This window comes from Entelurus aequoreus, linkage group LG13, assembly GCF_033978785.1.
Source record: "Entelurus aequoreus isolate RoL-2023_Sb linkage group LG13, RoL_Eaeq_v1.1, whole genome shotgun sequence".
NCBI classification, from domain to species: domain Eukaryota; kingdom Metazoa; phylum Chordata; class Actinopteri; order Syngnathiformes; family Syngnathidae; genus Entelurus; species Entelurus aequoreus.
This window is the reverse complement of record NC_084743.1, coordinates 30,258,295-30,275,458: the sequence shown is the minus strand read 5'-3', so window position 1 is coordinate 30,275,458 and position 17,164 is coordinate 30,258,295. Positions and strand designations below refer to the sequence as shown.

Here is a 17,164-nt window from a genome sequence, read left to right as displayed (position 1 = left end):
GAACGCTTAAATCAGATGTACAACAAAGACCATTTGTCTCTTCCTCTTGATGATGGAGAAGGAGGATCTATCACAGCTCTGCTTTCCACAACTCATCAATATTTCCTGCAGGAAGCCCGCCTCTCATTGGTCTGAAGGTGTTCTTTTAAATGTTTTTCTGGCGATCATCTGCATCTCCATTGTGATTCTCAACCTGCTGGTCATCATCTCAATCTCCTTTTTCAGGCACATATTATTTTTAAAGGCTCACATTTTCCCGAAAGTGTCCTGCATGTAGTTTATGATCTGTCATTGTGCATAGTGTTTGTCACTGTGTCCTTACGCTAATGTCTCTGTTGATTTGTTTTGTTAACACAGTTTTGTCCATTAAGGAATCTGTTGTCTTTAATATTTTGTCTATTTTACAGGCAGCTCCACACTCCCACCAACGTCCTTCTCCTGTCTCTTGCTGTATCTGACATTCTGGTGGGCCTCCTGGTGATGCCGATTGAGATCTTAATGAGGACATCCTGCTGGACCCTTGGCGATGTTCTTTGTTCTTTGTGGTTCTACGTGACTGTCTCACTGACTTCTGTCTCAGTGGGAAACATGGTGCTGATATCAGCCGACCGTTATTTGGCTATTTGTGATCCTCTGCATTATAACACCAGAGTCACTTTAAAAATAATTCGACTTTGTGTTTGTTTTTGTTGGTTCTTTGCTTTTCTCCTCTGTAGCATCATTTTGAAAGAAGGTCTGACTCATCCTGGAAAGTCTAATTCCTGCTATGGAGAGTGTGTTATTGGTATAGACTTCGAAGGTGGGATTATTGACCTTGTTATGGTCTTCATTCTCCCTCTCAGCATCATCATCACTCTGTACATGAGAGTGTTTATGGTTGCTGCGTCTCAGGCCCGAGCCATGCGCTCTCATGTTACATCAGTCAAACCACATTCGGTCACAGTAAAAGCAAAGAAATCTGAGTTGAAAGCAGCCAGGACTCTTAGTGTCCTTGTCTTTGTATTCATTGTGTGTCTCTGTCCGTATTACAGTGTTTCTCTTGCAGGTGACAACAAAATAATGTCTTCATTTGCAAGCTATGCTCCGTATCTGTATGATTTTAACTCCTGTTTAAATCCGTTGATATATGCCTTGTTTTATCCTTGGTTTAGAAGAGCTATAAGACACATTTTCACTCTGCACATACTGCAGCCTGGCTCCAGGGGGGACAACATACTGTAAAAAAACATCTATGCAACATCAAAATATGAAACTTCATTATTCTGCTTATTTGTTTCTTCTGAGGATTAACACTGACAGGACTTGACTTTTGCTTAATTGTTACTTACTGTACTGAAATGCCCAATTAGGAAAGGTTTAGAAGATCTTTCCTATTTTGTCAATACATAAACAGCCTTATTACATGATAATAAATATGACATTGAAATGTGGAGCCATCATTCAATATCAAAATTGCTCATCATCACTAACCTCTGCTCAATGTAAGACATTGCATAAAGTGCACACACACACACACACACACATACACTATATATATATACAAACATATATATATATATACACAAATATATATATATATATATATATTTAAATTATTGGCGGAATATATATTATGTTTAGTAAGTACTGTATGTACAATCGTGAATTATTATTGATAAAGAGTTATACTTTCATTTTTATTTATACATGTTCGACAAGAGTATCCTTCGCAGGGTGGCTTGGCTGAGATAGGGTTAGGAGCTCAGAGAAAAGATGTGCTGCTCCTCCAAATTTAGAAGACTCAGTTCAAGTGGCTTGGGGCCTTGTAGTTCAGTTCAATTTAAAATGGGATTGATTTAGCGTCAAAACATCCATCCATTTTCTACCGCTTATTCCCTTCTGGGTCGTGGGGGCCGCTGGAGCAAACATATTTTTCTTAAATTGGGTTATTTATGACTGTGTCGATTAAAATTTAGCATAGGAACTGATTGGTTAGTGTATATCGGTCGTCTGTAAAAAAAAATCAAAAGGTTCTAACAATGTGTATGGTGGTATTAAAACAACTTGAACTACAATATGATACAGCTGAAACAGTTTTCCAGAATGAACTGGAGGAGGCTGGGATACATTTTTATACATTTATTTGATATGAAAACACAAATATATATAAAATGGAGAAGATAACTGCCTTTATTAATTATAAATTGGAGAAATTTGCTTCATACTGGTAAAATTGGGTCAACTATGTCACGCCCCATAAACCTGACTTTAATTTTTCGAATTGGTGATTGTACTGCAAAAAAAAAAGAAAACAAAGGGATTACTCCCTATATGTGTGACGGTCCACAACTGTATGTGGCAAAATGCAGCTCCACACTGCTGTCGCTTCAACATATCACTGGCACCAGGTGGATCATGAATTTCTTTTATTACAGTGTCCTGCAAAACAGTGCAAATTGTGAGACTGTGAGTCCACTTGGGTCACGGGATTATCAGTTGGAAGGCTTCACAGTTCTGATGTTTGACATAATAAAACCACAGTTTCATTTTACAAACAACATGTTACATTTGGATGTGATCGTATAGTGTTTAAACCAAATCTTCATACTAATTATCATATTAATTTTCTCAGTTGGTTTCACCTGTACTGATATTGGTATACTTAAATTTACAATAATTATTTTTTTTTATATGCAAAATACACATTAAATTGACAGTTACTACATTTTACAGGATGTCCCTGAACGCACCTCGCATCCAAAATGGCTGCTTCAAACCATGCGGTTGATAAACCAGGCTGCGGCCTAGCCAAGCTACCATTAGCATCATAATAATAGGTGAGGACAGCTGAACAACCAAACAATCACAGTGGCATGAAATATAATGTTACCTGCAAAACAGTGCAAATTGTGAGACTGTGAGTCCACTTGGGTCACGGGATTATCTAAATAACACATCAACAATCAGCCTAGTCTATAAAATCCGCTACACCTCCCTGATACCGAAGTACATGTCAAACTACTTCCTTAACGTAAATGACCGCCATAACCACAACACCAGGGGGTGCTCCACTAACCACGTTAAACCCAGATTCCGAACTAACAAAGGTCTTAACTCATTCTCTTTCTATGCCACATCAATGTGGAATGCGCTCCCAACAGGTATAAAAGAAAGGGCATCTCTATCCTCCTTCAAAACCGCAATAAAAGTTCACCTCCAGGCAGCTACAACCCTAAACTAACACCCTCCCCTGATTGCTAATAATTAAATGTAAACAATCAAATGCAGATACTTTTTCTTTTTCTCTCTCTCTATGTCCACTACTTGATGTCCATACCCCCCCCCCTCCACACCCCTGATTGTAAATAATGTAAATAATTCAATGTGATTATCTTGTGTGATGACTGTATTATGATGATAGTATATATGATAGTATATATCTGTATCATGAATCAATTTAAGTGGACCCCGACTTAAACAAGTTGAAAAACTTATTCGGGTGTTACCATTTAGTGGTCAATTGTACGGAATATGTACTTCACTGTGCAACCTACTAATAAAAGTCTCAATCAATCAATCAAAACAATGCAAAAACGTGTCTCACCAGTTGGAAGGCTTCACAGTTCTGAGCACTTCCCGCAAGTAAAGTACATACCACTTCTCGCCAGCAACAGGCGCTGTTGCAACACTTCATTCATAATTTAATCAAGCATAATGAACTCTGTTTCTACACCGTTACATATGTATGTATGTATATATATATATATATATATAATTATATGTATGTATGTGTGTGTGTATATATATATATATAATTATATGTATGTATGTGTGTGTGTATATATATATATATATATATATATATATATATATATATATATATATATATATATATATATATATATATATATATATATATATATATATATATATATATATATCAGTGGAGGCTGGTGACTTCCAGAATTGAGGAGGCCATTTTTTTCCGCTTGCTCACTTCACTCGCGATGGAATGTTCCCTGTTCTCTTATCTGTCTTTGTGCTGGCCAAAGGCATACTATTTGGAGTGTAAGCTACAGTCAGAAAGTTCTTGCTGATGCAATTCATTGTGCAGAGCTTAGCCTTGTGCCTTCCTGAAGAAATTACATTGCTGTAAGTCTATGAGCCTGCCTGATAATTAAGCTGAGAAATGACATTTGGATGTTATATAAACGCCAAGTGAACATGTGTAAAAGGCAGGAATTTTAATTATGTAGTTAAAAACAATTTTGTTTAGCTTACATTTTTCATTCTTCTACAGCTTCAACATGTAATCACCAATTTAATCAAGTTTAGCATATAAAAAAGATAAGATAACACTTTCTTTATCATATGTAGTTTTATTCAATATATTTAATATAAAATATGTAAAAATATGGTTCCAGTTGGCTTTATCTGCTGAGAAACACAGACAAAATGGAGTGTTATTACTACTGAGAACTAGTGGTGTAACACTGGTAGAGACATCTAATTAGTTCAACTCACATCTGGTTTAGCTGAGGGGCGGCATGCTCTCTCCTGGACTCCACTCCACAGGTTGGTGCTGGCTTCATTTACTGAGAAATACAGGACATGAAATTTTGTGTTATTACTACTGAGAACTAGTGGTGTAACACTGCTATTACTACTGAGAACTAGTGGTATAACACTGGTAGAGATTTCAACCCACCTCTGGTTTAGCTGAGGGGCGAGGGGCTCTCTCCACAACTCCACTCTACGGGTTGCAGCTGGCTTCATCTACTGAGAGACATGAAATGGAGTGTTATTACTACTGAGAACTAGTGGTGTAACACTGGTAGAGACATCTAATTAGTTCAACTCACATCTGGTTTAGCTGAGGGGCGGCATGCTCTCTCCTGGACTCCACTCCACAGGTTGGTGCTGGCTTCATTTACTGAGAAATACAGGACATGAAATGTTGTGTTATTACTACTGAGAACTAGTGGTGTAACACTGCTATTACTACTGAGAACTAGTGGTATAACACTGGTAGAGATTTCAACCCACCTCTGGTTTAGCTGAGGGGCGAGGGGCTCTCTCCACGACTCCACTCTACGGGTTGCAGCTGGCTTCATCTACTGAGAGACATGAAATGGAGTGTTATTACTACGGAGAACTAGTGGTGTAACACTGGTAGACACCCAGTTCATCCAAAAAGTAATTCAGATTGTACTGCAATTTCTTGAGAGCAAAGTAGTGAGAATACTCACAGGTCGTGTGGATCCAGAACGTGTCCAACTCAGCCATCCATCCCCAGATTAAAAAAAAACTGTAACGTTGATTGCAAAAACGGTCTTGTCTCTGCTTTTTGTTTCCCTTCAACAATTAAAAAAAAAGTACAAAAGAAAATGAAATATAGCCTAGGCCATGTACATTTTCCTCTCTCACATCCATTTTGCCTGGCTAATCTAGGCTTGCTCGAACACACACAGCTAACTGGATGGAAAACAATGAGCTAAACTTCAACTGTAAAAATGTCCAAACTACAGAGATAAATGTCAATGAGCGATTAGCAGCAGCAGCTTTTGCTTTCGAAATCTGTCTCAGAGATGTTGTCAACTCAAGGAGAAATGCCTAGAGTGAAGGGTTTAACGTTAATGCATATCTATCTCCAGCCCAAGATCTCAAATTGCGCCAGAATCTCGCCGATTTCCAAGGTCGTTTTAAGCAAAAGTATTTGGCTATATGAGCTATAAACTTCACGGATGATAGCCAGGGGTGTTCTCTAAATTTCCTGAAAAGCACAAGTTGATAGGACACTCGTAGCCACTATGGCGAGTGTTTGTTTGACTGAAGTGGCTGGCGAATTCTCAAAATGGCTTCTGTGTTGATTAGGAAAGGAAAGGATTGATTCCAAATGAACCAGTAGCATGTGATTGGATGAACAAAATGTCAATCTTTCAGCCCTGGACACAATGCATGGTGAGGCCAGGCCTCCGTTGCCCACCCATTTTCAGTGATCTGGCCAATCACATATTGGCATGAAAAAGCATGCATTACATTGACTTCTATGAGAAGCTAATTTCCTAGGGGAGGCCTGGCCTCCCTTAATACAAACTGATAGGGAAATCTGGCCTGTTGCTTTACAATTGCAATATTGGGTTTTAGCCATGGGAACATTTAGATTTATGAACAAAACTAAAATAATATGAATATAAAAAATAAAAAATATGTTTTTTGTTAAAATAAATAAATAAAATAAATATATTTATTGTTTTTTTTAAATCTCTCTCTTCTCTCAAATTATTGGGGAGGCCAGGCCTCCTCCACCTCTATGGAGGAGCCTCCACTGATATATATATATTTATATGTATGTGTGTATTATATATATATATATATATATATATATATATATATATATATATATATATATATATATATATATATATATATATATATATATATATATATATATATATATATATATATATATATATATGTTTCTGGTTGCATTTTATTTTATTTCTGATTATTATTATTTTTAATGTATTATTATTACCTTTTTATTCATTTATTTTTTCTGTTTATTTAATCAATGTATTTGTAGATATTACTTTGTTTTTGTTGTTGTTTCTTTCTTTTTTTTTGGGTGGGGGGGGGGGTAAATAGCGCTTTTCTACCTTCAAGGTACTATAAACAAAAATATTTTGACATTTAGGGCAGACAATAGATATATGGTTTATGTGAATATGATGTAATGGATAGGAATGTCTGATGCTGGATGTCAATTAAAAAACAAAAAAAACCAAAAAAAAACCCACAAATATTATTCAAACACAATTAAAACCATTTACCTACTACGAATAAACACAAATGTTCCCACACACATATTGCAAAGTGGTAATACTGCAAAATAGTGTTAAAAATAACTGCACAAGGTAATTTTTGTTTTCTTCTTTTAACCTGTCCTGTCCAGCCACATGCGCAAATACTGTAATATTGTTGATCTAAATGCCCGTATCTATTGTACAGATTTACTTTACAAAACAGAAGCATTGAATACTTCACCTGTATTCAAACCACAGACCACAGAACTTTCCTCCAGAATGTCTTATCTTTGTACATGTGATGTCAGATGAAACAAAAATTGAGCTGTTTGGCCACAATACCCAGCAATATGTCTGGAGGTGAAAAGGTGAGGCCTTTAATCCCAGGAACACCATTTCTACCGCCAAGCATGGTGGTGGTAGGATTATGCTCTGGGCCTTTTTTGCTGCCAATGGAACTGGTGCTTTACAGAGAGTAAATGGGACAATGAAAAAGGGGGATTACTTCCAAATTCTAAAGGACAACCTAAAATCATCAGCCGGAAGTTGGGTCTTGGGAGCAGTTGGGTGTTCCAACAGGACAATGACCCCAATCACACGTCAAAAGTGGTAAGAGATGGCTAAATCAGGCTAGAATTAAGGTTTTAGAATGACCTTCCCAAAGTCCTGACTTAAACTTGTGGACAATGCTGAAGAAACAAGTCCATGTCAGAAAAGCTTGTGGATGGCTACCAAAAGCGCCTTATTGCAGTGAAACTTGCCAAGGGACATGTAACCAAATATTAACATTGCTGTATGTATACTTTTGACCCAGCAGATTTGGTCACATTTTCAGTAGACCCATAATAAATTCATAAAAGAACCAAACTTCATGAATGTTTTTTGTGACCAACGAGTATGTGCTCCAATCACTCTATCACAAAAAAATATGAGATGTAGAAATGATTGGATACTCAAGACAGCCATGACATTATGTTCTTTACAAGTGTATGTAAAATTTTGACCACAACTGTCTCTGAGTTTGGGTTCTGATAAATGGAGTTAATTATATTGAGAGAATGTTTCGCTGAATAAACACGTGTGCAATAATTGATTTATTTGACCACTTTTGTGTAAGGTTTTGCAGAAAGAGTTTTGACTTTTGAGACGTGCGGAAACAGGTGAACTGTGTTTATGTTTATGGGAATTGTGTGTGTGCTTCTGAGAAAGACATCATTTGTTAATTTGTTTGCAACAGGCACCAGGCTTTGTGTTTTAACAAACTTTAAATATGAAAATAAAGTGTTGAGACATAGTGATATGTTATATTCTATATTTTCTTATTGTCTTATATAAGCTTACATAGTCTAAATTAAAGGGTTCTTAAAACCAGGTCCAGTCCAGATTATGTCCAGGTCGGTCTCAGCAAGACACACCTGTCATGATCCGTGGTCCGGATCATGTTTTGTTTAGTTATGCTGTTAGTTTTGGACTTCCATAGTTCCTGGTTTCACTTCCTGGTTTTGTTTTGTTTCCATGGTTACCCATTAGTTTCACCTGTTCCACGTTTGGACTCACACACACCTGTCACCAATCATGTCACTGTTATTCAAGCTTACCTTTGTTCATCACTCGTTCTGCCTGCATTGTCTTTATGTCACACCAGTTCATGTCTCTTTCTGATCAAGTAAGTTTCCTAGTCCATGTCATAGCCTCTGCTAATTAGCAGCTTCACTTGTGTTTTCGGCACGCTTGACTTTTTTGTTGTATTTTTGTGTTTGTGGTAGTGAGTGATTTATGTTAAATAAATCCAAGCCTACCTTCACGCTGTCGTCCGGAGCCGTCTTTTGCGTTGGAAGAACAACCCCGCAGCGAGCTGCGACCCCCCCGTGACAGAATGCAGGCAGCTGACGTTCTTCCGCAGACGGGCCACGAGGAGGTGATGGAGACGCGCTGGCGAAGATGGAGGCCAGCCAGAAAGGCTTCTTTTCGCCAGCATGGCGCGTCGTTCCCCCAGGATCCTCCTCCGGACAACAAGATTCCCCAACCAGCCCAGTCTTCCTTGCCGTCGCAGGAGACCCGTGCTGATGACGTCATCCCGCCCACTGGTGATGACGTCAGAGACCAAGACTATTTTTTAGATTCTATTTACGCCCTCTGTCAGCCGCCCACTAAGGACTTTGTTTCTAAAAGATTTTTTCTAAATTTAGATTTTTTGGTGAATAGACATTTTGGACAATTAATGGGGAAGATTCTGCCCCCCTCCTGACCTCCCTCCACCCACCCCAAGAAACGGTTCCAGACTGCGGGGAGCACGTCTGGTATCCGCCCCTTGAGGGGGGGTGCTGTGGCCGGGAGCTGTGCTGGTGGGGTGACTCAGCTGCACCCAACCAGGCAGCAACCTCCATCCCGGCCGCCACCACCAGTCCATCAGCATGCCAAGCCGCAACCCCCAGCTAGGCCACCTCCACATGCTCCACACCAAGTGCCGCCAGTCGCAGCTCCACGCCAAGTGCCGCCAGTCGCAGCTCCACGACGCCAAGTGCCGCCAGTCGCAGCTCCACGACGCCAAGTGCCGCCAGTCGCAGCTCCACGACGCCAAGTGCCGCCAGTCGCAGCTCCACGACGCCAAGCGCCGCCATGCCAAGACCAAGCGCCGCCATGCCAAGACCAAGCACCGCCATGCCAAGACCAAGCACCACCATGCCAAGACCAAGCACCGCCAAGCGGCCAAGACCCTCCAAGCGGCTAAGACCCACCATGCCAAGACCAAGACCCACCATGCCAAGACCAAGACCCACCATGCCAAGACCAAGACCCGCCATGCCAGGACGCGCCACGCCAAGCTTCGCCGCCCGACGAGCCACGCCAAGCTTCGCCGCTCGACGCGCCACGCCAAGCTTCGCCGCCTGCTTCGTCTGCTGCACCCGCACCTGCGTCATCTGCTGCTTCCACGCCTGCCACGACGACGACGCGCCTGCCTTCTCGTCGGCCACGGATATGGCCGTTACCTGGTCGTCCGCCACGCCAAGTGCGCCCACCTCCCCGTCGGCCACGAATGTGGCCATTCCCGGGTCGCCCGCCTCGCTTGCTGCAGCGGCATTCCACTCGCCGCCGCCACTTGACTTTACCTCGGTGGATTTGGGGACACTTGGCCTGGCGACCCACCGCCAAGTCCTCCCTCCACCCTCCCGTGACTTTTGACCCTGCTTGTTTTTTGTTTTGGACATCTAGTATCTGTCCTTGAGGAGGGGATTCTGTCATGATCCGTGGTCCGGATCATGTTTTGTTTAGTTATGCTGTTAGTTTTGGACTTCCATAGTTCCTGGTTTCACTTCCTGGTTTTGTTTTGTTTCCATGGTTACCCATTAGTTTCACCTGTTCCACGTTTGGACTCACACACACCTCTCACCAATCATGTCACTGTTATTTAAGCCTACCTTTGTTCATAACTCGTTCTGCCTGCATTGTCTTTATGTCACACCGGTTCATGTCTCTTTCTGACCAAGTAAGTTTCCTAGTCCATGTCATAGCCTCTGTTAATTAGCAGCTTCACTTGTGCTTTAGGCACACTTGCCTTTTTTGTTGTATTTTTGTGTTTGTGGTAGTGAGTGATTTATGTTAAATAAATCCAAGCCTACCTTCACGCTGTCGTCTGGAGCTGTCTTTTGCGTTGGAAGCACAACCCCGCAGCGAGCTGCGACCCCCCGTGACAACACCTTCATTTTCGTACACTCAAAATTATGGAACACAACAACAGATTGCATATAATCTGTAAACAAAATTACATTTGCAAAATAAGCATTTATATACAGTCCAGATTATGCCCAGGTCAGGCTCAGCAACACACACCTTCATTTCTGTACATTCAAATTAGGGAACACAACAACTGATTGCATATACTGTAATCTATAAACAAAATTACATTTTCAAAATAAGCATTTGAGGACTTCCCATTTTTGTCATTCAGCTAAGCTCAAAGAAATGTTCAACGTCTCAAGGGTAGAGGACTTGTCATGATGACATTAACTCAGGCTAAAACTTTGACCCAATAAGTTTTGCTTGGGGGAGGTACAATGGGTTGGACGAAAACATTTGAACACATAAACCACATGTAAAACATAGGCCATTTGTCTCCTCTTCTTCTCAATGATGGAGGAGTACCAACCAGAGCTCTGCTTTCCACAACTCATCAACATCTCCTGTAAGAAGTCCATGTCTCATTGGTCTGAAGGTGTTCTCTTAAATGTTCTTCTGGCCATCATCTGCATCATCACTGTGGTTCTCAACCTGCTGGTCATCATCTCAATCTCCCACTTCAGGCATACATTTATATTCTGGCATTGCGCAACATTTTTGTCATTTAATCATGGCTGTAGTAGTTGTTATTGTTGTCTATTTACTTTTTCTATAATCTACTAAGAAATATGTTGTCTTGTTTATTTTTTGTTTTTTCTCCAGGCAGCTCCACACTCCTACCAACGTCCTTCTCCTCTCTCTCGCTGTATCTGACTTTCTGGTGGGCCTCCTGGTGTTACCGATTAAGATCTACATGAGAATATCCTGCTGGACTTTTGGTGATGTTCTTTGTTCTCTGTGGTTCTACATGACTGTCTCACTGACTTCCGTATCAGTAGGAAACATGGTGCTAATATCTGCTGACCGTTATGTGGCTATTTGTGATCCTCTGCAATATAACACCAAAGTCACTGTAAAAAAAGTTCAACTTTATGTTTGTCTTTGTTGGTTTTTTGCTTTTCTCCTCTGTAGCATCATTTCAAAGGACGGTCTGACTCATCCTGGAAAGTCTAATTCCTGCTATGGACAGTGTGTTATTGGTATAGACTTCGAAGGTGGGATTATTGACCTTATTGTGGTATTTATTATTCCTCTCAGCCTCATCATCACTCTGTACATGAGAGTGTTTGTGGTTGCTGTGTCTCAGGCCCGAGCCATGCGCTCTCATGTTACATCAGTCAAACCACATTCAGTCACAGTAAGAGCAAAGACATCCGAGTTGAAAGCAGCCAGGACTCTTAGTGTCCTTGTCCTTGTCTTCCTCATGTGTCTCTGTCCATATTATATTGTTTCTTTTGCAGGTAACAACAAAATACTGTCCTCATTTGCAAATTATTCTCTGTATCTATACATGTTAAACTCCTTTTTTAACCCGTTAATATATGCTTTGTTTTATCCCTGGTTTAGAAGAGCTATTAAACTTATTGTCACTCTGCACATACTGCAGCCTGGCTCCTGTGGGGACAACATACTGTAATAAAAATGTTTTATTTATATATATATATATATATATATATATATATATATATATATATATATATATATATATATATATATATATATATATATATATATATATATATATATTTTATATATAAATAAAACATTTTTATTACAGTATGTTGTCCCCACAGGAGCCAGGCTGCAGTATGTGCAGAGTGACAATAAGCCTGGCTCCTGTGGGGACAACATACTGTAATAAAAATGTTTTATTTATATATATATATATATATATATATATATATATATATATATATATATATATATATATATATATATATATATATATATATATAAAAGGTTCTGCAGAAAGAGTTACGTCTTTTGAGACGTGTGGAAACAGGTGAACTGTGTCTATGTTTATGGGAAGTGTGTGCTTCTGAAAAATACATGATTTGTTTATTTCTTTGCAACAGCAGGCTTTGTGTTTTACCAAACTTTAAATATGAAAATAAAGTGTTGAGACATAGTGATATTTTATATTCTACATTTTCTTATTGTCTTATATAAGCTCACATACTCTAAATTGAGGACATGTTTCATTCAAGATTCAAACACCTTTATTAATCCCTCAAGGGGCAATTCAATTTGAGCAACAGGTTGTTGTGGTTCACAAAGCCTACATGGCTCACATTCAATAAAAAGTCAATATATGCATAAACAACACAATACTCTAAAAAAAACTAATGTAAAAGTTTAAAAATGTAAGAGTCTGATTGCGGAAGGGATGAATTATTTGGAAAAGCGATTTGTTTTACTCAATGGAAGGGCATAACGTCGCCCTGAAGGCAACAGAGAGAATTCCCCCGCAAGGACATGGTTCGGGGAGGCTAAAATGCTCTTTTATTTTAGGAGGATTTGCTGGTTGCAGAAGTAGTTTAAGTCTCTTAGTTTTACTCTGGTAATCTTAGAGCAAGATTTAAGAATACTAGACAGGCTGTTTCGGTGTTTAACTGAAAGACAGTGAAACCAACAAATAAAAGAAAAACACATAAGACTCTCAATAAATGTTTGATTAAAACGACAGAGTATAACAGACCTGATAGAGAAATAATTACATTTCCTGAGAAGATCTTCCTGCCTACTTCTGCATTCATCAGTAAACATAATAACAAGTAAGGGTGAAAGGACGCATCTTTCGGGTGAACCTTTATCATAAATAATAAAGTTTATAAGTAAGGGTTGCACATTAAATTAAGAAGAACAAGACGGGAGTAATTCACGTTCATAAAAACGTTAAAATAATGATATTGTGATATGATAAATGGGACCAAAAATTAATTGATAAAGTCGTTTCCAAATACTTTTACGTCCCATTTTCATCAATACGATAAATAACATGTTGCTGCTTCTTGATCTTAGCGCCGCTTTCGATACCGTCGATCATAATATTTTATTAGAGCGTATCAAAACACGTGTTGGTATGTCGTGGTTTAACTCTTATCTTACTGACAGGATGCAGTGCGTCTCCCATAACAATGGGACCTCGGACTATGTCAAGGTAACGTGCAGAGTTCCCCAGGGTTCGGTTCTTGGCCCTGCACTCTATAGTATTTACATGTTGCCGCTGGGTGACATCATACGCAAATATGGTGTTAGCTTTCACTGTTATGCTGATGACACCCAACTCTACATGCCCCTTAAGTTGACCAACACGCCGGATTGTAGTCAGCTGGAGGCGTGTCTTAATGAAATTAAACAATGGATGTCCGCTAACTTTCTGCAACTCAACGCTAAGAAAACGGAAATGCTGATTATCGGTCCTGCTAGACACCGACATCTATTTAATAATACCACCTTAACATTTGACAACCAAACAATTACACAAGGCGACTCGGTAAAGAATCTGGCTATTATCTTCGACCCAACTCTCTCGTTTGAGTCACACATTAAGAGTGTTACTAAAACGGCCTTCTTTCATCTCCGTAATATCGCTAAAATTCGTTCCATCTTGTCCACTAGCGACGCTGAGATCATTATTCATGCGTTCGTTACGTCTCGTCTCGATTACTGTAACGTATTATTTTCGGGTCTCCCTATGTCTAGCATTAAAAGATTACAGTTGGTACAAAATGCGGCTGCTAGACTTTTGACAAAAACAAGAAAGTTTGATCATATTACGCCTATACTGGCTCACTTGCACTGGCTTCCTGTGCACTTAAGATGCGACTTTAAGGTTTTACTACTTACGTATAAAATACTACACGGTTTAGCTCCAGCCTATCTCGCCGATTGTATTGTACCATATGTCCCGACAAGAAATCTGCGTTCAAAGAACTCCGGCTTATTAGTGATTCCCAGAGCCAAAAAAAAGTCTGCAGGCTATAGAGCGTTTTCTATTCGGGCTCCAGTACTCTGGAATGCCCTTCCGGTAACAGTTAGATATGCTACCTCAGTAGAAGCATTTAAGTCCCATCTTAAAACTCATTTGTATACTCTAGCCTTTAAATAGACCCCCTTTTTAGACCAGTTGATCTGCCGTTTCTTTTCCTCTCTCCTCTTCTCCCCTCTCCCTTGGGAGGGGGAGTTGCACAGGTCCGGTGGACATGGATGAAGTGCCGGCTGTCTAGAGTCGGGACCCCGGGTGGACCGCTAGCCTGTGCATCGGTTGGGGACATCTCTGCGCTGCTGACTCGTCTCCGCTCGGGATGGTTTCCTGCTGGTCCCACTATGGACTGGACTCTCGCTGATGTGTTGGATCCACTGTGGACTGGACTTTCACAATATTATGTCAGACCCACTCGACATCCATTGCTTTCGGTCTCCCCTAGAGGGGGGGGGGGGGGGGTTACCCACATATGCGGTCCTCTCCAAGGTTTCTCATAGTCATTCACACCGACGTCGCACTGGGGTGAGTTTTTCCTTGCCCGTATGTGGGTTCTGTACCGAGGATGTCGTTGTGGCTTGTGCAGCCCTTTGAGACACTTGTGATTTAGGGCTATATACATAAACATTGATTGATTGATTGAACATATTTGCAGGGTTTTTACCTTTCTTTATTACTAATGCCTAAGCAGCATCTGAGACCCTGCCGGGTGTACGCCCACCCGGTGGCAGAGCCCTCTGTGTAACTGGGACACTTAAGCCATCACCCCGCGACATGGGATGGACCATGTGATAGATTTTGTAAGAAGGTATTGTTTATTTTGTCTTTGTCTTTTAACAACTATTGCCTTTACCATTTTTCCTCTTCCTAACCATCTTTTGATTTTGACTAACATTCTTTTGATGGCTTAGTTAGTTAGTTGCACGCTAGTTCTAAGCAACCCGTACAGAGAGAAGATCTTATTCTGAAACTCTGGACCGATGTTAAGAAGGTGGCGTTCCAGTTTGAGAAATCAGGAACATCCGTACCATGTTGCCCATACACTTGCTGATTTTTACTCTTTTTCTGCTTGCGGTATGTGAACTGTGTTTCTTGTGTATTTGTGTTTGAAGCCGATATTTAAGTGCAGTAGCAAAGGTTTGAAGTCTGACTAAAACCAAGAGTGTCATTATTATGAAAATCATTAATTACGCTTATTACTTACATTTGTATGCTTCTTTGGATTTCTGGTCTGCCATCTTTCTCCTCGCACTTGATAGTGCAGGGAGGTCTGGCGTTTCTGGGTGTTGTTGATAAATGGCTTTGGCTTTGCATAGTAGAGTTTTAACTTGCACTCACAGATGTAGCGACAAATTGTAATTACTGACAGTAGTTTTCTGAAGTGTTCCTGAGCCCATGTGGTGATATCCTTTACACACTGATGTCGGTTTTTGATGCAGTACCGCCTGAGGGATCGAAGGTCACGGGCTTAGCTGCTTATGTGCAGTGGTTTCTCCAGATTCCCAATCATGGAACCCACCTGTTCACCTGTGGGATGTTCCAAATAAGTGTTTGATGAGCATTCCTCAACTTTGTCAGTCTTTTTTGCCACTTGTGCCAGCTTTTTTGAAACATGTTGCAGGCATCAAATTCCAAATGAGCTAATATTTGCAAAAAATAAAGTTTTCCAGTTCGAACGTTAAGTAACTTGTCTTTGCAGTCTATTTAATTGATTATAGGTTGAAAAAGATTAGCAAATAATTGTATTCGGTTTTAATTTACGATTTACACAACGTGCCAACTTCACTGGTTTTGGGTTTTGTACATCATTTTAATTTATAAAGGTAATAATAACGTCGGGAGTTTTGCTGCCGTCATCATTATTAACGTTTATCGTAATATAAATATAGTCTTGTTTCCCGGTGAAAAATCCAAACACCGTGTCTCAGTAGTTGTAGTTCTGATTGGATTCCCACCGTGAGGCTCCGTTTGATTGGTGAAATTAAGTCCAACGTCACTAAAGCTTACCTTGGATTGGCAAAACAGAGTCATGTGACAGTGCCTGCCGGAAAAAGGCTCGATGACAAAATTAATTTGTTTTTGCAAGTCTTAATCAATAGATTATTAATAATAATAATATAAATAAATGTAACGATCGGAATTAAACTTAACGTAATGGTGTACAAGTAGCGTGTCTTCTTCACAAAAATATTTAAATAACACTGACAATTACAATTTTTACAAAAAGTTACCTAAGTAAATGTAACGGAGTAAATGTAGCGTGTTACTACCCAGCTCTGAGTTCATCAAACAAACATTTAACAAAGTGGTCACTGTAAATGTATGCATTCTTTGACTCTGCTCCCTTGGACTGGAGTGTGAGCTGCTTTTCTCGTCGTAGTTTCGTAAAATGTTGCACTATTCCGCCCTTTTTAATTACCTCTCGAGAAACTCTGCATTAACGTTTGTCCTTTCCGTGATTCAACCGGTTTGTACAGCCGAAAACAGTATATGGCATTTTTTTCTTCAAGAAAAAACTAAATGGCGCCGAGTACCTATTGAAAACAGAGCCAGCTTGACCACCACCTGTATTCATTTGTAATCGAATTCTGACTTGTAACAATTCTGCAAAAAAATTAATACAAACGTGAACCCCCACAAGGACGAGAACGCTGATTTGTGGAAAACTTTGGCCCAATAAGGTTTGCTTACGTGGGTGGTACAATGGATTGGACGAAGACATTTGAACGCTTAAATCAGATGTACAACAAAGACCATTTGTCTCTTCCTCTTGATG

At 39.9% G+C, this 17,164-nt stretch overlaps 2 protein-coding genes and 1 long non-coding RNA gene across 3 annotated transcripts; 2 read left to right on the top strand and 1 right to left on the bottom strand.

Annotated features, from left to right (window-relative positions):
* The first annotated feature begins 52 nt into the window (after positions 1-52).
* Positions 53-1,221, top strand: LOC133663813 (trace amine-associated receptor 13c-like). Its single transcript, XM_062068515.1, has 2 exons — positions 53-225; positions 408-1,221. Exons 1-2 carry the CDS (start codon positions 53-55, stop codon positions 1,219-1,221), a joined length of 987 nt encoding a protein of 328 aa, XP_061924499.1.
* A 3,004-nt stretch (positions 1,222-4,225) lies between these two features.
* On the bottom strand, positions 4,226-5,374 carry LOC133663812 (uncharacterized). Its single transcript, XR_009828414.1, has 6 exons — positions 5,229-5,374; positions 5,026-5,096; positions 4,842-4,912; positions 4,688-4,758; positions 4,504-4,574; positions 4,226-4,416 (listed from the first exon to the last, which is right to left on the bottom strand). It is a non-coding gene; the product is annotated as an uncharacterized LOC133663812 (long non-coding RNA).
* A 5,539-nt stretch (positions 5,375-10,913) lies between these two features.
* LOC133663811 (trace amine-associated receptor 13c-like) lies at positions 10,914-12,039 on the top strand. Its single transcript, XM_062068514.1, has 2 exons — positions 10,914-11,086; positions 11,226-12,039. Exons 1-2 carry the CDS (start codon positions 10,914-10,916, stop codon positions 12,037-12,039), a joined length of 987 nt encoding a protein of 328 aa, XP_061924498.1.
* The last annotated feature ends 5,125 nt before the right edge of the window (positions 12,040-17,164 follow it).

Bases quoted from the DNA above. Each gene is read 5' to 3' on its own strand.
- LOC133663813 (XM_062068515.1), top strand. From the start codon at position 53: ATGGAGAAGGAGGATCTATCACAGCTCTGCTTTCCACAACTCATCAAT. The intron at 226-407 runs GCACATATTATT...TCTATTTTACAG, and splicing joins ATCTCAATCTCCTTTTTCAG to GCAGCTCCACACTCCCACCA.
- LOC133663811 (XM_062068514.1), top strand. From the start codon at position 10,914: ATGATGGAGGAGTACCAACCAGAGCTCTGCTTTCCACAACTCATCAAC. The intron at 11,087-11,225 runs GCATACATTTAT...TTTTTTCTCCAG, and splicing joins ATCTCAATCTCCCACTTCAG to GCAGCTCCACACTCCTACCA.